This window comes from Semicossyphus pulcher, unplaced genomic scaffold (assembly GCF_022749685.1).
Source record: "Semicossyphus pulcher isolate SPU_LCO1_2020_fin unplaced genomic scaffold, fSemPul1.0.p SCAF_18, whole genome shotgun sequence".
NCBI lineage: Eukaryota > Metazoa > Chordata > Actinopteri > Labriformes > Labridae > Semicossyphus > Semicossyphus pulcher.
This window is the reverse complement of record NW_027211691.1, coordinates 12,580,144-12,597,055: the sequence shown is the minus strand read 5'-3', so window position 1 is coordinate 12,597,055 and position 16,912 is coordinate 12,580,144. Positions and strand designations below refer to the sequence as shown.

The following is a 16,912-nucleotide window of genomic DNA, read 5'->3' as shown; positions in this document are numbered from 1 at the left end:
TTAAATACTAGTAGCATGTGGAGAAGGCAATGTTTGCAGCATGGGGGAAGGCATAATGTGTAACACCAAAGTGCCCTCATTGCAATCCCTACTGGGCTAACAGTCTTTACTGCGTCGTCTTCTCACAGAATCAAGATATACTCATAAATCTACACTGATTGGCTTGTTTGTTTTGCTTCAATGTGTATTTGTGTGTGTCTTTAAATAGTAAACACAGCAATTACAATGTAAAAAGAGGTGGTTACATACATATTGTGCAGTCTAGAGATAGAGAAAATTTCTTCTCTGCCCACTTGTTGAAATACCTCACATAGAAATATTGAACTGGGTAAAACCAATGACTGTATATAAAGATGGACGACACGTCTCCATCTGCTCTCATTGTAAGAAATTCATGCCAAAATAGCCCCTGTGACGGGCGCTGCCATCTTGAGCTGGTGACATCATTTGGAGCCAGAACTGCGCAGTAGAGATCGGCAGGTGGAGCTGCCGTAGACACTTCCGCTAACCAAAACACACACTTAACTTACATAAAAACCCAGCAGATATCCTGCACGCTGGCGTGTTTAACAGCAGAACAGCTTCTTTTTGTTGGTCTGAGGCAGACGTTCGCATATGGAATATATGGATATGGAATCTTCAATGACTGTAGTGATTGTTTTAGTTACGTCTCCTCTCGCCAATCCTCCTCTTCACTGCTAATCCAGAACAGATTGGCTGCAGGAGCAGTATTTGTCAACAGAGCTGTCAATCATCCTTTTTACAGCATCAAATAACTAATTAAAACTAAAGTTGTGAGAAAAATTAACACTTAAAGGCATAAATCAACATGATAATAACTAACTATAATGACAGAAACCATGTTTGAGAAAAATGTATTTGACTTGTATTTTGATTTTATAGTTTGACTCATGTCCCATCTGTTAACATGGAGGAGGCGGGCTTTATGACCTATACTGCAGCCAATCAGCAGGGGGGCGATAGACAGGGTTTTGCTTCACTTTTAGGGTGCTGTCTTGTCGTCCATCTTTTTATACAGTCTATAGGTAAAACAGTAACACAAAGAATGAAGGCTAGTCTCTTGTACTTATAAACTACAATGTTTAACGCCACTGACTTTCACTACATTAATTTACATCCACAGTGCATTATAATCATAGTCCACAGTGGGGGTGGGACAAAAAATCGATATTGCAATAAATCGCCGTCACGACTGGTGTGGTGCAATTATCATATTGCTTGCGCCAAATATTATTTTTTTTTTTTTTTTCAGCGCTCTGAACAGATCTCCCTGCCAATTTGAGTCACCGCATCATTGTTTATCTCAATCTGTGTCGAAATCTATGACACCAAATTGCAGCAAATAATACATTAATTCTGCACTTCACCTTTTTAGAGGCATTTTGCATTCTTGAGTTAATCAGATATCGTGATGTATCATTATGTGATTGTCTTGCAATATATCAATTATCGCAAGAACCGCTGTATCGTATTATCTCTTACGTGGGCAACGTATCGCGTATTGTATTGTGAGTTACCCTGCGATTCCCACCCCTAGTGGCACCCCACAGTGTATCATATTGTTCATTATCCCTATATAATGTTAAAATTAAAAGTGAAATATAAAGGTCTGCAATTTCCGCCATTGAAAAACTTCATATGGATTAGCATTTCAAATGTTGGCAGTTTTGTTTAAATATTCATAACAAAACTTTAGCAAACTAACTTTAACATTTTCAGACATATTTCATATTCTATGTTTCTGTTTATTCAAATTTCATGTCTTTTTAAATCTTGACCTTCAGCTGAAATTTAGAATATCAGTACATTTGAATATTGCATTTAATTAATAGACGTAGTATAAATGTGTGCATAATTATTATACATTAAAAGTTTCCAGCATGCTGAAATATAGGTCTTTAACGAAGTTGTCAAGGGAGGAAACAGAGTATGCCTGACGATATTATATTACTCTATAGTAAGATAATGTTATATAAAGCAACTGAGCCTTAGTTGTCTATTTAAAGAAACCGCTGTGCCGCCCACCTTTTTTCCTTTTTGGTTAGCAGAAGCCTGAATTGTCTGTAGTAATGTGTGAGTCCAGATACACAATGACAGACAGAAACATACAGAAGCAGATATAACGTGTATTAAAATGCAGAGAAAAGCTGACAAGTATATAAAGGAGAAATGTAAAGAAGCAGGATGTGTCAGTTCCAACAGCAGATCGAGGGAGAGAGAGAAAAATAATGTAGTTCTGTGAGATCATAAATAGAGCTGGTGTCACAGCTCTTTCCCTTAGTCATCTGTGTAATTAGGCGTCATTTTGTGAAAGCACAGGCATTAGCTGTGTCATATTATGTGTAATTAGTACACATCGGGTTGTTAATCTGATTGGCAGGACTGTGAGATGCTGTAGGCCACACACACACATTCTGACAAGATACTACACGCATAGACAAATAACCCAACTGTTGGCCAACAACTTTTTGATGTAGGAGGTTCATTTCCATCTAAGTAGAGAAAATTTGTTGTTGCCAGACATAGTTTAATATAATTTCTTTGCTCCTCAGATCCGCAGACAGGGAGGCATCCAGCTGCTGGTCGACCTACTGGACCACAGGATGAGCGAGGTTCATCGTAGCGCGTGCGGAGCCCTGAGGAACCTGGTGTACGGCAAGGCCAACGACGAGAACAAAGTTGCCCTGAAGAACTGTGGTGGGATTCCTGCGCTGGTCCGCCTGCTGAGGAAGACTGGAGATGTGGAAATCAGAGAGCTGGTCACAGGTGCGGTATTACTATACTTTTACAAAAGTGACACCTCACCTTCCTAGCATGTATATCACGGTGTAGCCACAGTTACTTTCCAATATGACTCTGCTTCTCTCTAAGGACAGGGTATAATGGCATGTATATGCGTGTGGGTGTGTATGTGTGTGAAATGAACATGTGTATGTAAATGAGTGAATAGTATATGATAAGCTCATGGTGTTACATATAACAATCGTTTGGTACTGTGAATGGATTGTAAAGTAAGAAAATTAAAACCATATTTGGACGGATTTCTATTTAAAGGTCCGTGGACAATTTTGGCAGGAAAATCCAAATAACTTTTATGCATCCTCCTACAGCACCAACAGTTGGCAATAATAGCCATTATTATCTAAGAAAAGGAGACTGGAGTCTACAAACAACCAGCCCCCTACAAATCAGAGCAACACAAATCACAAAAATAGTTTTATCTAGTGAGTCTTTTTTACTAAATAGAAATGTGTGAACAGGGTTAAGCTAGGGTCAACATCCGGAGGTTTTTCAATTCATGAGACCTTAATTTACTTTTGTAAGCTAATATTAGCTTGCTTGATAACTTTGCTAGCTAGCTAATTTGGAGAAAAGAAATGTGAGTGGACAAGGTAAATTGGCTAGTTTGCCATTTGCAAATAACTTTATAAGGATTGTGAATCAACCACCTGAAAATCCATGCAGCATTGCCAGCGTACTAATTAACCTCAGCTTCTTGCTTGCTATTATCGGTAACAAAATGCTTTCTCAGTGAATATTTTAAACCATCTTGGTTTTTACAGTCAGAAATGTTATTATTTCAAAGCAAAGTTGGAGTCAGAGTTATAAAATTAAGTAGAAGGCTAATTAATTGCTTGCTAATTAGATAGATGAAGAGCTATGCTCAAAAGCCAGTAATGGTTAGTGCGGAAAGGATACCTTCTAATTTAGAGCAAACATGAATAGATATATAAAAAAGTAAATGTCTGTTAGTATTATTGACATAAGCTTGATTTGAGTTGTAACATTTTATTGCTGTAAAGTTGTGCAATAGTATCAGGGTCAATGGGGATTAACTAGCTTTTAGAGACAACCTCAAGTGGCTGTGAGAGGAACTGCAGTTTGTGGTATCATTGGCTTCAAGGGTTGCCACTTTATGACATGTTTTAAACAGGATGCTGACTGAAGCTCACCTAATGGCGTTTTTCTGTTAAATTCAACAACCTACCTTTAGTAGCCATGTTCATATGCACATTCCCATACACAAACTCCTGTTTTATGTACACATGACCTCAGTGTATTCAAGTTTCTATCCACCTTGACAGTGCCAATATTTGTTGAGCTGAATGATTTTACTTCATGGACAATTTATACATTTAACTTTCACTGAAGGACTACTCTTCAGAAAAGGTTACTATTCACTATGCAGACACCAAGGCTGTTCATCTTGAGCCATCTCTGATGTGCCAATGATATTTTGTATTCAACCAGAGTTCTCCTTAACAGGCTAATAGGACTCTTAGGCATGACCTCTGGAAAGTGTGCAGAGGAGGTATCAAGGCAGCCAACTATTTCTTTACACGTTGTTTCTCTTTAGAGATGTTTTTTTCCTCTTAACTTACAGATGTTTAAGCTGTAATGCAATTTATTTCCTTCTCTTTTCTTTGAGGGTGCCTGCAGAGGATGGCAAAAATATACAGTATATCCATTACAAATTCAAGTCACTACCAACAAGCGTGTTGTTTTACAATCACTGGTCAAACTTGTTTTAACCTTGAGGGCATGAGCTGTACAACTTCAACTTCAAATACAGCAGTGCACACGCCTACACACACAAACTTAGACATGGACATGCATACAAACATACTCAGATGTAAAGTGCATATTGTAGAGATACACAAAATTATCTGTGTGGGCAAAAGATGTATAGATACATTTTAACACCCACCAGCGCACAGATATATTACATGATATGCTATAATTTGATCTCGATTTCTCCTGAAATATTTAGCAATATTCCTCCCACTAGAATTTAATAGTCTACTAGAGGCCCTTTAGTGCTGCTGCACTAACACATGCACTCCATATCTCTCTCCCATAACACAGACACACACATGCACACATACAGCACCTAGAGCATATATGTAATCTAAAAGTGCAGCCACTGTTATTTTCCAGCTTGACATTGGTTCACCAGCCTCAGGACAGGTAATAATGATGGACCTCTGTGTGTCTGTGTGTGTGTGTGAGTTGTGTTGGGCATATTTGTCATTAGATTCAGTCTATAAGTTCAAATCTGTAACACTAATGAAGTTCAGCTAGTCATAATGATGTCTCATACATGGATGGCAAAGACATACATTAATGGTAGACAGGCTAAATAAGTCTTGGCAACATTTTATATGAATTGAGTGAGACATGACAAGTGATGAGTGGGAGCCTGGATGCTAGCAGCCGAGCAGATGTTCCAATGAGCAGCTCTCCCTGGTTTGTTAAGAGTATGGGCAATGGATCCAATGACAAAACACAAGAGACTGAATCCTCTTTTGTTATCTCATTTATCCTAATATTCTTACTGTCTTATTCCCTTTCCTCTTCACACTGTTCTTTTCTTTATCCATATAATAGGGATGGGCAATCAAAGGGCTATTAGTATTCGAATATATAAAAAAAATTGGATATCTGTTAAAGTTCTATACATAAGAGTTAGAACAGGAGCAACTGTAACAGGCTGCATGCGCGTTCGGTGCATGCGCACTGCACTTGTAGCAGGCCAACTGCGGGGGCAGAAGGCGCGGCCACCCCAGCCATGGGGCCCTATCGTACACCAGGCCCAAAGTGCACAGCGCTATTTTTCACCCGACACAGTCTCTGCTATTTAAAGGCCGCATTAGTAAGATTGGCATACATTGATGTGTTCACAGCGCACAAGTCACTGTTTGCTACTCACACAGGGACGCACAACAGCGTTATTCCTCAAAAGGAAGTATCAGTGTATTTGCTGACAGTGAAATTAAGTTGTTGATGGGACAGAGACGGCAAACTTTTGTTTCCCTCGTCTCCTCACATCATGATCATCAGGGAGATTCCTGCTCGAGCCATGCACGGGCCAAAAAACAGCCGACACCAAGCTCTCCATCATGCTCAAATCATATTTAATGAACAAAAAAATCCATAAGCTACAGCTATAGTCGAATACCCATGTCATTTAGAATAATCGAGTATTTGAATATCTGTGCCCATCCCTACTATATACATGCCTTTTATCTATTTGGTTCAGTTTCTTCCGCCACATTGAACAAAAATGTCTGGAGTATCTGAGCATCTGGAGTTTTATCACCATTGTTACAAAGTCCCCTTGCACCAAGATCTGAAATATCAGACATGTTCACACTACTACAAGAGGATTGGACATTCCTAAAGATAAAGTACAATCTCACTCATTCAAACATAGACTCAAACAGACACACAGAAACACACAAATCCACACATAACCCATGCGCACATGCACACACTAGATACCGAGATAGATTTGGTGGAGCCCCCTCATGTTCAATTTGACCTCTGACCACATTGTTCCTCAGCGGGATGAAGCTCATCTCCAAGCACACGCGCGCACAAGCACACTCAAACATCCATCCCTAGACCCATCCTCATAGGTCACCCTCTCTCCGGGGAGAAGGGGCCGCGGAGGATCACACAATGACAGCCGGCAAGCCAGCGAGCACTTTTTTCTCCCTCTTCACAGACCCCTCGCATACTGATAACAGCCCACTGGAGACTAGGGAGGAAGAAATAAAATGTGTTATTTTCCCCCCCCCAACGGTACTCCATCTAGTCCCACCTTACTGTGCTGTGATTGGCTAGTTCTGGTCACCTTAAAGTTTTCCTTCAGGGCTTTTTGCCAGAATGCTCTTTCACCCAGGAGGCTGCTGTTCTTGTTCCCTGTAAAAGTGAAAGTTCTGTGTTTGACCCATTCAGACTTCCTGACATGTACCTTACATGGACTTTTTAACTCTATATACAACTACATCACCTTACCTCCTAAAGTCTTTCCCAGCCAATCACAGAACAATGCATTAAAGATTGAAGCACAGACTGTATAAAAAGATGAACGACATGACAGCTCCTTAAAAGTGAAACCAAAACATTTTGAGCGCCCCCTGCGCCTGCTGCAGTATAGGTCATAAAGCCCGCCTCCTCCATGTTAACAGATGGGACATGAGTGGAAATATAAAATCAAAATACACGTCAAATAAATTTTTCTCAAACATGGTTTCTGTCATTATAGCTAGTTATTATCATGTTGATTTATGGCCAAGTGTTCATTTTTCTCTGAAATTTACTTTTAATTAGTTATTTGATGCTGTGAAAAGGATGATTGACAGCTCTGTTGACAAATACAGCTCCTGCAGCCGATCTGTTCCAGATTAGCAGAGCAGAGAAGGAACGGCGAGAGGAGACGTAACTAAAACAATCACTACAGTCATTGAAGTTTCCATTTCTGTGAACGTCTGCTTCAGACCAACACAAGAAGCTGTTCTGTTGTTAAAAACACTGACAAAAAATTGGTAATTTAAGTGTGTGTTTTGGTTAGCGGTAAGTGGCTACGGCGGCTCCACCTACAGATCTCTACTGCGCAACTCTAGCTCCAAATGACGTCACCACAGCCTATCATGGGGGGGTCATCTGTCGTCCGTCTATACATACAGTCATTGGATTGAATGAACTTATGTTAAAGATAGTAAAAATACCATTCAGGAAATGGAATGAGAAAGAGATGACAAATAAGGGAAGGCAGAAATTACAACATAGTAAGGAAAAACATGGAGAAAAAAAGGGAGGAAAGGTAAGATTACTAAATCAATCAATGGATGTTATTTAACCAGATCATTTCCACCACGCTCTGTGTGCAGAATCCTGCTCCTCTGTAAACAAGTTTTCGTTTTACTCCACATAAAGTAGCAAGAAGGTGCACCAATCAAAATTCACAGGAGCATACAGTGTTGACACAAGGCTAAACATGTCAGTTATGACTGTCACCAGACTTCACCTATAGGAGCATTTTGGCACCTTAAAGAACATTTCTACAGTAATGGAGAAACTCAGAGATTAAAACAGCTTGGAGATGGAAGGTGCACATATTTGTGTGTGGTCTTTAAGCAGATTAACAAATGAATTAAACGCAACACAAGTCATGCTGCTTTTTATAAATAGTCATCATGCATAAACACAAACACTGTGAAATTATATCTTCCCCTCACTCTTTCCCCCGACTCCACACGTCTTTGCCCTTCTCTGTTTGGCTCTCTCTGCCTGCCGGCTGAGTGAAACAGTGTCATGCATGACTCTACTCTGTTGTTTGTTTACTCTTGTACTTAGCATTTAACTCCACATTTCATCTTCTTTCATGCCACTGCAGCCATGTTTTGAAGTGTATCTTCATTTGCCTGGTGGAACACCCTGCTGGAGCTGTAATTCACCACTTGAAAGTGTTGCATAATTAGCTGGTAATTCAATTAGGCATGTGTTTTAAGTATTTTTGTTACAATTAGAGGGAATGAGTAAAATGAGTTGAAAAGATGTTATGCTGCAATTGCACAGATTTAATTATGTGTCCATTTTGTTAATAAGAATTTGGCGACATTGATGCAACGTTTGTTTAAATCTGCAACTGTGTTCAGCAGCTACCAGATGAGTCTTTGGAGCATATGCAGTATAAGCTATATAAACAATGGAAGCACCACTGCACTGATGTGTAGCAAGAAAGCATTTGATCTATTGCTTTGCCAAACAGAATTCCTCTCAATTCTTAACTTTCTGCATTAATTGGTGGCTAAATACCTTGAATGGCAGTTGGTGACCACAAGAGGTTATTCGGGAGCAGCGGTGCACACTCACATCACATCAATAGACAATCCTCAACTGCAAGACTCAGAAAAAAAGTGGTTGTGCTAAAGTCATAACAAATCAGCCTCCTCATTACTGCCTCTGTGTTGTCAGCTTCGTCAAAGCACTTCCCTATTCTCTTTCATTAAAGAATCTGTTTAGGTCTGTGTAAATGAAACAAGGCACAGGTTTTTTTTCTTGTTTTTTTGGTGACCGGAAAAAACCTCCCCTCAGCAATTCATCTCCCTGTCGGTTCTCAAGTTTAAATATAGACAAGCTTTATTGGCTTCCCGGGTCTCAGCATGAGGTAGATAGGACAAAGTCAGGGCTTCCGGGCGTGTCAGTAAAAGTCTGATTGATGCTGGGGCTTTGCGTGTCAATAGGAGATGCTATCCTTTCTCTTGGGCTCACCTTGAGGCGGTGGACCATGACGTGACCCTGCTGCAGCAGCTTCCTGCTTTTACATGACTTGAGCTGAGAAGCTACTGAAAAGTCTTGGGCTCTGAATGTGGGATTTTGTGCAAACTTTAGTCATAGTTGTGATTCATTTAAAAACTGGAGACAAAGCACATGTTTGCTAAGGTCTTAGTGAAAGTGCTGATTGTTATTCTATGAGGTTGATTCTGTTTACCACAGCTTGCTCAGCACTGTTAGAATGCAAATAGAGAGTTAAGTGTTGAAAGCATCACAAAGAGGAAACAAGTGTATACTGAAGTGACCTTCGTATTGCTGCTTCAAACAACAAATCAACACACTGGAAGAATACTGCTCATTCCAATACTGTAAAACTTTTCACTGTGATTTCTTTTCCTTCAAGGCATAAATTACTGCCATTTAGATGTCCAAATCTCCATTTCCCACCTACTATAATGGTGTTTCCAAAGCCACTCAAATTTAAAGAAGCAATTCACCCCTGGAAACAGCCACTGTCAGATACCAGCGGAAATATAAAAAATCTTCAGGTCTGCAGATTACATTTCAAACGATTTTGAGACGAGATATGACATCGGAGGTTGGTGTCCTAGATTGAGGAAGTGTAGTTTAGCAAGCTCCCTGGCCTCCGCCAGATGAAGCGTTTTGTTTTTTTCTACCATAATGGTATTAGCTCTCCATAATAGCATGATAGGACTGAGGTTGAAAATCAGCGAACTAGGCCTTTAAATTAATAATCTTGAAGATCTCAGTTTTGTTATATGTGGCGACACCTTATGGGGATAAACAGCGATTGTGTGAGTACACTTCCCAGATATCCAGACGTCCACGGTTGGCTTGCAGCCATAGTAGATTACTGTTTACTCGCAACGCTTGCTGAGACCATTAAAGCAGCCACCTTACACACGTGCGTTTGTTGCGTTAGCTCTGAAACCCTCTCTGGCACACCAACCACTGCTGGGTGATGGAAAACGCGCAACTAACTGGGCGCCGCTTGTATTTGTCCATAATACCCAGTCCATTATACTGCAAATGCAAAGGCTTTCATCAGTAGGCACAATCACCATTGTGTTACCTTATTCGGCAATAGATAGTGACTGAACAGACATTTAGTGAAATGAAAATCTTCATGATTATATCTTTAAGTCAAAGCTTGTAACGTTCTTTCAAAAATGCTTGAGGACAGAGCTCAATTGAAGTTATTAAGTTGATAATAAAGTCAGTGGGGAAACAGGATGCCAGGATGACTTATTTTGCTACTGCTACTATACTGTAAAATTGTTGGTGATAGGAAATGTCTTCTGTTGGATTCTCTCTGTGGGAGGTCTAGGTGGGAGTACAGGCTGTGACAGTTTACCCACGATACACCACTTTACCTGGTGCTGACAAATGTTTTTCCTCTAACCTACTGCTGGCTGGGAAGTTGTCCGACCCCGGGGGGTAGAACTACATTTGTTAACCTGCTGCCGATTATAATGTTATCCAGAATGATATTACTTTTTTGATGTTTCTTTCGCGGCTTTTTGTAGACACATTAGGTATGTCATTTGTCGTCTATGGCTTTACTCATCACCAGGTTCTGACCCCGTGGCTAGCTAATTCACATCGAGTCACACAGATGAAGGCTGTTTAATAAAACATTGCCACTTGAGGCCTAACAGGCCTCACTCTCCCCTTACAAGTCATACCTTCATTTATTCATGAATTCATGCAATCATCTCCCCATTTCCCCAAACCACCCAGCTCCTCCAAAACGCCCGTCAGGAGTCTAAGGGGAACGAGACAGAGGAAGGAGAGGAAGAGATAAAGACAGCCAGAGAGAGCAAATGAAATTGCACGCGCACACACACACAGACAGACACACATAGGCTCCAGCATGATGTCATTGTCTGATGGTCACCTGATGTTATACCCATAAGGACGCTGGGCTTAGCGAAGCATTACAGATCTATGTTTCTAGAGCAGGCAGGTGTGTGTGTGTGTGTGTGTGTGTGCGCTTGGGTTTGTGTGTGCCTGAGCCTTGAGTTTGGCCACTGTTAGACAGTGGCAGACACAATGTCCTTGCCCTAGAAAACACTGAGACGTCTATTCCTTTGTGTTTCTTCTTCCTTCTGCTCAATCTCTGTCTACAAAAAATGAACACCATAACCCCACCCTCCCACAAGCCCATGTGTGTGTTGCATGTGTTTTTATGTGTGTGCGTGTGCAGGTTTATTGGCTAGAGAATCCAGCTGAGTGCCTTTTTTTTTGCAAGTGCGTAGACAGGTTCTTGTCGGCTCATCAGAGACAACACTGTTTTAATGTGATTGCAATCACACTCCAAACTCGCCCGGCTTGTGAAACAGGCAGAAACAGAAAGAAAGACAGAAGCAGAGGGAAATAGATGTTTGAAAGCACTGAGGTTATACGTGAAGTGGTTTGCCCGATTCCCGTTTCTTCACCCGAGCTGAGGGTGCCACTGAGTGTATCTGTGCGTTTGTGGACGTTTGGGCTTTTATCTTGGTTTGAAAAGAGCCCATGAGAGGAGGGGAGATTGAAAGGGAAGAGAGAGAGACTCGAGATTTGAAACAAGAGGCTGATTAGTGAAAGTGAAAGGCAAAGTTGCCGCGCTCCCACGCGCACACACATTTAGAGTGCAAGCACTTGATTCCTGCCAAACACCATACAAGGTTATCGCCTTATTATCACCCTCCTCTTCTTGTCCTCTCAAGCTCTCTCATAAACACACACAAACACACACAGACACACACACGTCCCCTTTCAATTTCGCCGCCCTCTTCTCTTTTCAACTTTTCTCACATTCACCTTTTTTATCTTTATATTTACTTGCATGAATACTTGGTTGGATCTTTTCTCCCTCTTTGATTCTAATTAATTCACCCCTGCAACACCTTACCTACTTTTCTTTTTGAAACTAACTTTAATTAATAGTAAGCCTTTCTGATCCTTAACACTGCTGTGTTGATTTTCTTAAGTCTGTCGATGGCTGTCATTTTCCCACCTTGTTTACTAACCTATTTGTTCTTCCCTCTGTAACATGTGACATTCTTTGATGTTATTCTCTGCCTCTCATTGTTTTCTCCTTCAGTGTCTTATCCTTGGCATGATTTTTCCTCCTATCCCTTTGTCTGTCATGGGCAGACTGTTACTATGAGTGACACTTGTGCAGTATACTGTAAAGCGTCGAGACTGGCATTGCTGTTGGCGACACAAAGCTGGCTGCTTGTCAACACCCAGTGCCTCCATGGCAGTTTGTGTACAGTGTTTCAGTGAAGCGAGGCAGTATTAGTGACACAACCTGTCCTTGCCCTTTTCTCCATCTCCATCTTTTAGTCGAATAATGTTTCTTGTTTCTTTCTCTAACCTTCCTTCAGCTTCAAGAAATGTGTCGTCTTGCTCAACTCCAGTATTGCTTTTATTTCCAATGGTATCCCTAATCAATACCATGCACCTCCCTGTCACTCTTATGATTCAATAACATTTGCATCCAACAAGACCTGAGAAAATATTCTGCTTTTGTAGAATGAACAGGATCCCTTTTCGCTGGCTGACAGCCCCTATGAACACGGCCCATTGCGTACAGACCAAAGACTGCCCTGATTTGTTCCCATATTTTATTTCTGTGGTTACTGTGTAAATGAATGACATCTGCCATCCGGGACCCGCAACATCTGGAGCCTGACATCAAATATGTGAGAAACTGTGACCTCCAACCCGGCAGCTTTTTATAGTTTGTCATATAAAAAAAAAAAAAAACGTGTTGCATGTCCCCTCTGTTGTCTCAATCTGTTCCTGTCTGCTAAAACCATCACTCAGATCCTTCAGCTCTCGTCTCCTCTCATTAGTTTAGTCTATTTCTGTGACTGTCATCTCTTTCACCCTCTGGTTCACACATTCCATCTTATTGTTTGTTACTATATTTAGTTTTAAATCTCTTGCTCTCTCTGCAGGGATGACCAGTGCACGCAGCGGGGACTAATTACCATATTTAGAATGCGAGAATGCAGATAAAGCCTGTCCTTGTGTGTGTGTGTGTGTGTGTGTGTGTGTGTGTGTGTGTGTGTGTGTGTGTGTGTGTGTGTGTGTGTGTGTGTGTGTGTGTGTGTGTGTGTGTGTGTGTGGCTTCCCTGTGCATGAATATGTCACTGCTGACCAATAAGGCCAGTGCTGTCACCAGTCTGCAAAGAGACATCTGGTCTTCCATCTGATAAAAGAATGTGTGCGTGCGTGCGTGCGTGCGTGCGTGTGTGCGTGTGTGCGTGCGTGCGTGCGTGCGTGTGTGTGTGTAATCATGCTGCATGTGGTTCAGTATTACAATAAGATGCATGCAACTCTGTCCTTGCAGGTGATCTAAAGCATCCTGTGTACATACAAAAGTTTTTCATGTATGTGTGCATGAGGTTACATACATTGACAGCATAACTCTGCATATGTAGAGAGTGTATTTGTGTATACATGTCTGTGCGGGGGTTCTCCACTTCACCGTGTGTGTGATAAATGATGCACTGGTTGTGCAGTTGGCTTTCTGCCTGGACCAACAAACTAATTAATTTCCTCAGATATCACTAGTATCAGGTAGATTGTAGAGTTGGACCCAGAATAAAAGAGTGGGTGTCATACAAAAAAAGTGATAAAACTGTGGAGTTATTCTCGTCCTGAAGTGCTTCCACACTTCATTTGTGATGTTCCAGTGCAGTGGAAAGGTCTGGCCGAGATCAGTATAATTATGCAATAGATAAAAAATGTTTTGGGTTGTTTTAAAACTAATCAAACTGACAGGCTTAAACTGCAATGACACCCAAAATACAACAACATTTATTTGTTGTGACATCTCTGAGAGGTTAATGGAACCTTTTACTTTAAAATTCTATGAAATATGCGTTTATAAATGACATGTGAAAAGATGCGGAAAGTGGAAAAGAGTTGTCTTCACTCAGCGGCTCTTTGTGAACACTGATTTAACCGAAGCATTAATGGAAAGTTCATTAACAAGGCCGTGCCATTGTTACGGTTTATTTGGAATGTGCTAAAGGGTCGAGGTCGGTTGGGATGAGAGGGGTTTGAAATAGGGTGGGATGAGAAAGGGTCAAATGGGGTCGAAGTAGTGTGGGATGACAGGGGGTCGAGGTAAAATGGGATTAGAGGGGGGTTGAAATAGGGTGGGATGAGAAGGGGTTGAAACAGGATGGGATGAGAAGGGGTTGGAAGTAGGGTGGGTTGAGAGGGGGTTGAAGTAGGGTGGGATGAGAAGGGGTTGAAACGAGGTGGGATGAAAAAAGGAGTCGAGGTTGGGTGGGATGAGGGAGGGGTTGAAATAGGGTGGGATGAGAGGGGTTTGAAATAGGGTGGGATGAGAAAGGGTCAAATGGGGGTTGAAGTAGTGTGGGATGACAGGGGGTCGAGGTAAAATGGGATTAGAGGGGGGTTGAAATAGGGTGGGATGAGAAGGGATTGAAATCGGGTGGGATGAGAAGGGGTTGAAACAGGGTGGGATGAGAAGGGGTGGAAGTAGGGTGGGTTGAGAGGGGGTTGAAGTAGGTTGGGATGAGAAGGGGTTGAAACAAGGTGGGATGAAAAAAGGAGTCGAGGTTGGGTGGGATGAGAAGGGGTCGAAAGAGTGTGGGATTAGAATAGGTCGAGGTAAAGTGGGATGAGAAGAGGTCGAAATAGGTTGGGACGAAAAGGGGTCAAATGGGGTCAAAGTAGTGCGGGATGAAAGGGGAGTCGAATTGGGTCCAGTCAGCTGGGGCCAGCAGGAACCTGAGGGTCGAGACTCAGGGTGGGGGCGCGTCTCGACGCGCTTTGTGATTCAGCATCCCCCGTAGTTCCTGTGTTGAGATAGGACAGAGGAGAGGAATGGGGTTTGGTGGGAGGGTTGTGAGAACTGAGACAAACAGAAGAGAAGAGGTTAGGCAGGGTTATATGTGTACGCACAGGTAATTGCATTAGGGACGCACAGGTGTGAGAGCTGACGAGACACAGGTGATGGAGTTAGTGAGGGAGGCATGGTCCTGTTCCTAAACATACTTTATAATAACTCCATAAAAAAATACATGAATCGTGCTGTGAACTTTAAGAATCTATATAAAGAGAAACATCTATTCTGTATTTTTATTCAGCCACTCATTTTACCTGAATACACAAATTAATCCAATAGTAGTCGTTTATATTACATGCTTTCTTAATGTCTTAATGTTTCTTTCTACCTGTGTGTGCAGGTGTGTTATGGAACCTGTCCTCCTGTGACGCTCTGAAGATGCCAATCATCCAGGACGCCCTGGCTGTTCTGACAAACAGCGTCATCATACCCCACTCCAATTGGGACTCCTCCCCCACTCACCATGACGATCGCAAGCTCCACCTTCATACCTCCCAGGTGCTGCGCAACGCTACAGGCTGCCTCAGGTAAAAGCAGCACGCACACATATACACTCCTTGTGGTCAATCATATCAAGGCATATGAAATGTGTTCTTTCGCTCTCTCTTTATAATATAATGTGTGTTCTTTTGTGTGTGTGCGCAAAAGTAGGATGTATTTAACAATAGCTACTGAGATTTACGATAATGACACATTATGATCGTGTCTGAGAATGAGTCTTGTCCCATGTTGAATCATCACTGCTCTGTGATTATAGATGCATATATTCACAAACTATAAACAATACTTTGTGCATAGTTGACTCTCTCTTTCCCTCTCGCTCACTCTCTTTTTCTCTCACTAACTTTCTCTGGTAACCATAGCAACAACTCATCCGATTGTATAAGTCCTTTTTGTGTCAAGACTTTCTTTTTGGTTCATTGTCCTGATAAAATATGTTCCTGAGTTTTTAAAGCATGAATTACTCAAGGACAACTTAAAGCTTTGAAAATCACAGTTTTTACTTCACTTTTCAGAAGTCAGAGTTCAAGTTCAGTCATCGCTGATAAACGCTACTTTTCTGAAGTGGCCAATATCACTTTATACAATTTATATGACAAGAGGCATTCCTCAAGCACTAATATAGAGTACAACAGTGTTCTGAGTACCGTTAAAGTGGTAATCTCGAGGATCTCAGTTTCGTTCCCTTTGGTGACACCAATGGCAATAAGCAGTAATTGCGGGAGCACACTTCACAGATATCCAAACAATAGTGTTGCATGTGTGACGTCCACGGCTGGCTCCTGTTGTAACTCTTGATTGTCCTCACTAACGGTCGCTTTCCATTTTAGACTGTTTGCCTTCATCTGAGCGTCAATTTTGGGGTGTTTTTCCTATTAATTTTCACTTATTTCTTATGTCTTTTCTTTGTTTGTTCAGCCATAGTAGATTACTGTTTACTCGCAACACTTGCCGAGACCGGAAAAGCAGCCGCTTAGCTCCGCCTACCTTCTCTGGCAGACCAACCACTGCTGGGTGATGGAGAACGCGTCACTAACTGGATGGCGCTTGTTATTTTGCCACTGACACCCAGCCCGTAATTCTGCAAAATGCAAAGGCTTTGATCAGTGGGCCATAGGCTCAATCACCATTGTGTTACCTCATTCGGCAATACATAGTGACTTAACAGACGTTTATTTAAGTTAAAATCTTCGAGATTATTACTTTAAGTAACGTAACATAATTAACATTTAAGCAAATGGTCATTTTTTAGATTGTAGCAAACTTCACACCACAAAGATGAACATATTTTTAAATTATACTATGAATCGTAACCTGTAGATGTACATAAAGTAGCAAGAGTGCAGGAAAATATGAATGTATTGATTGGGAAAAGTCCATGTCAAGCTGTGGAACTAGTTGTGTTGGTCGTGGATTTAATGAAAACAAAAA

At 41.4% G+C, this 16,912-nt stretch overlaps 1 protein-coding gene across 1 annotated transcript in view; it reads left to right on the top strand.

Moving 5' to 3' along the window:
- ctnnd2a (catenin (cadherin-associated protein), delta 2a) overlaps positions 1–16,912 on the top strand; it is a 287,463-nt gene that overhangs the window by 201,590 nt on the left and 68,961 nt on the right. The window contains exons 15-16 of the mRNA XM_069666943.1: positions 2,574–2,787; positions 15,321–15,507. Of these exons, the coding sequence (XP_069523044.1) occupies positions 2,574–2,787; positions 15,321–15,507 (401 nt within the window). The remainder of the gene's footprint in view (positions 1–2,573; positions 2,788–15,320; positions 15,508–16,912) is intronic.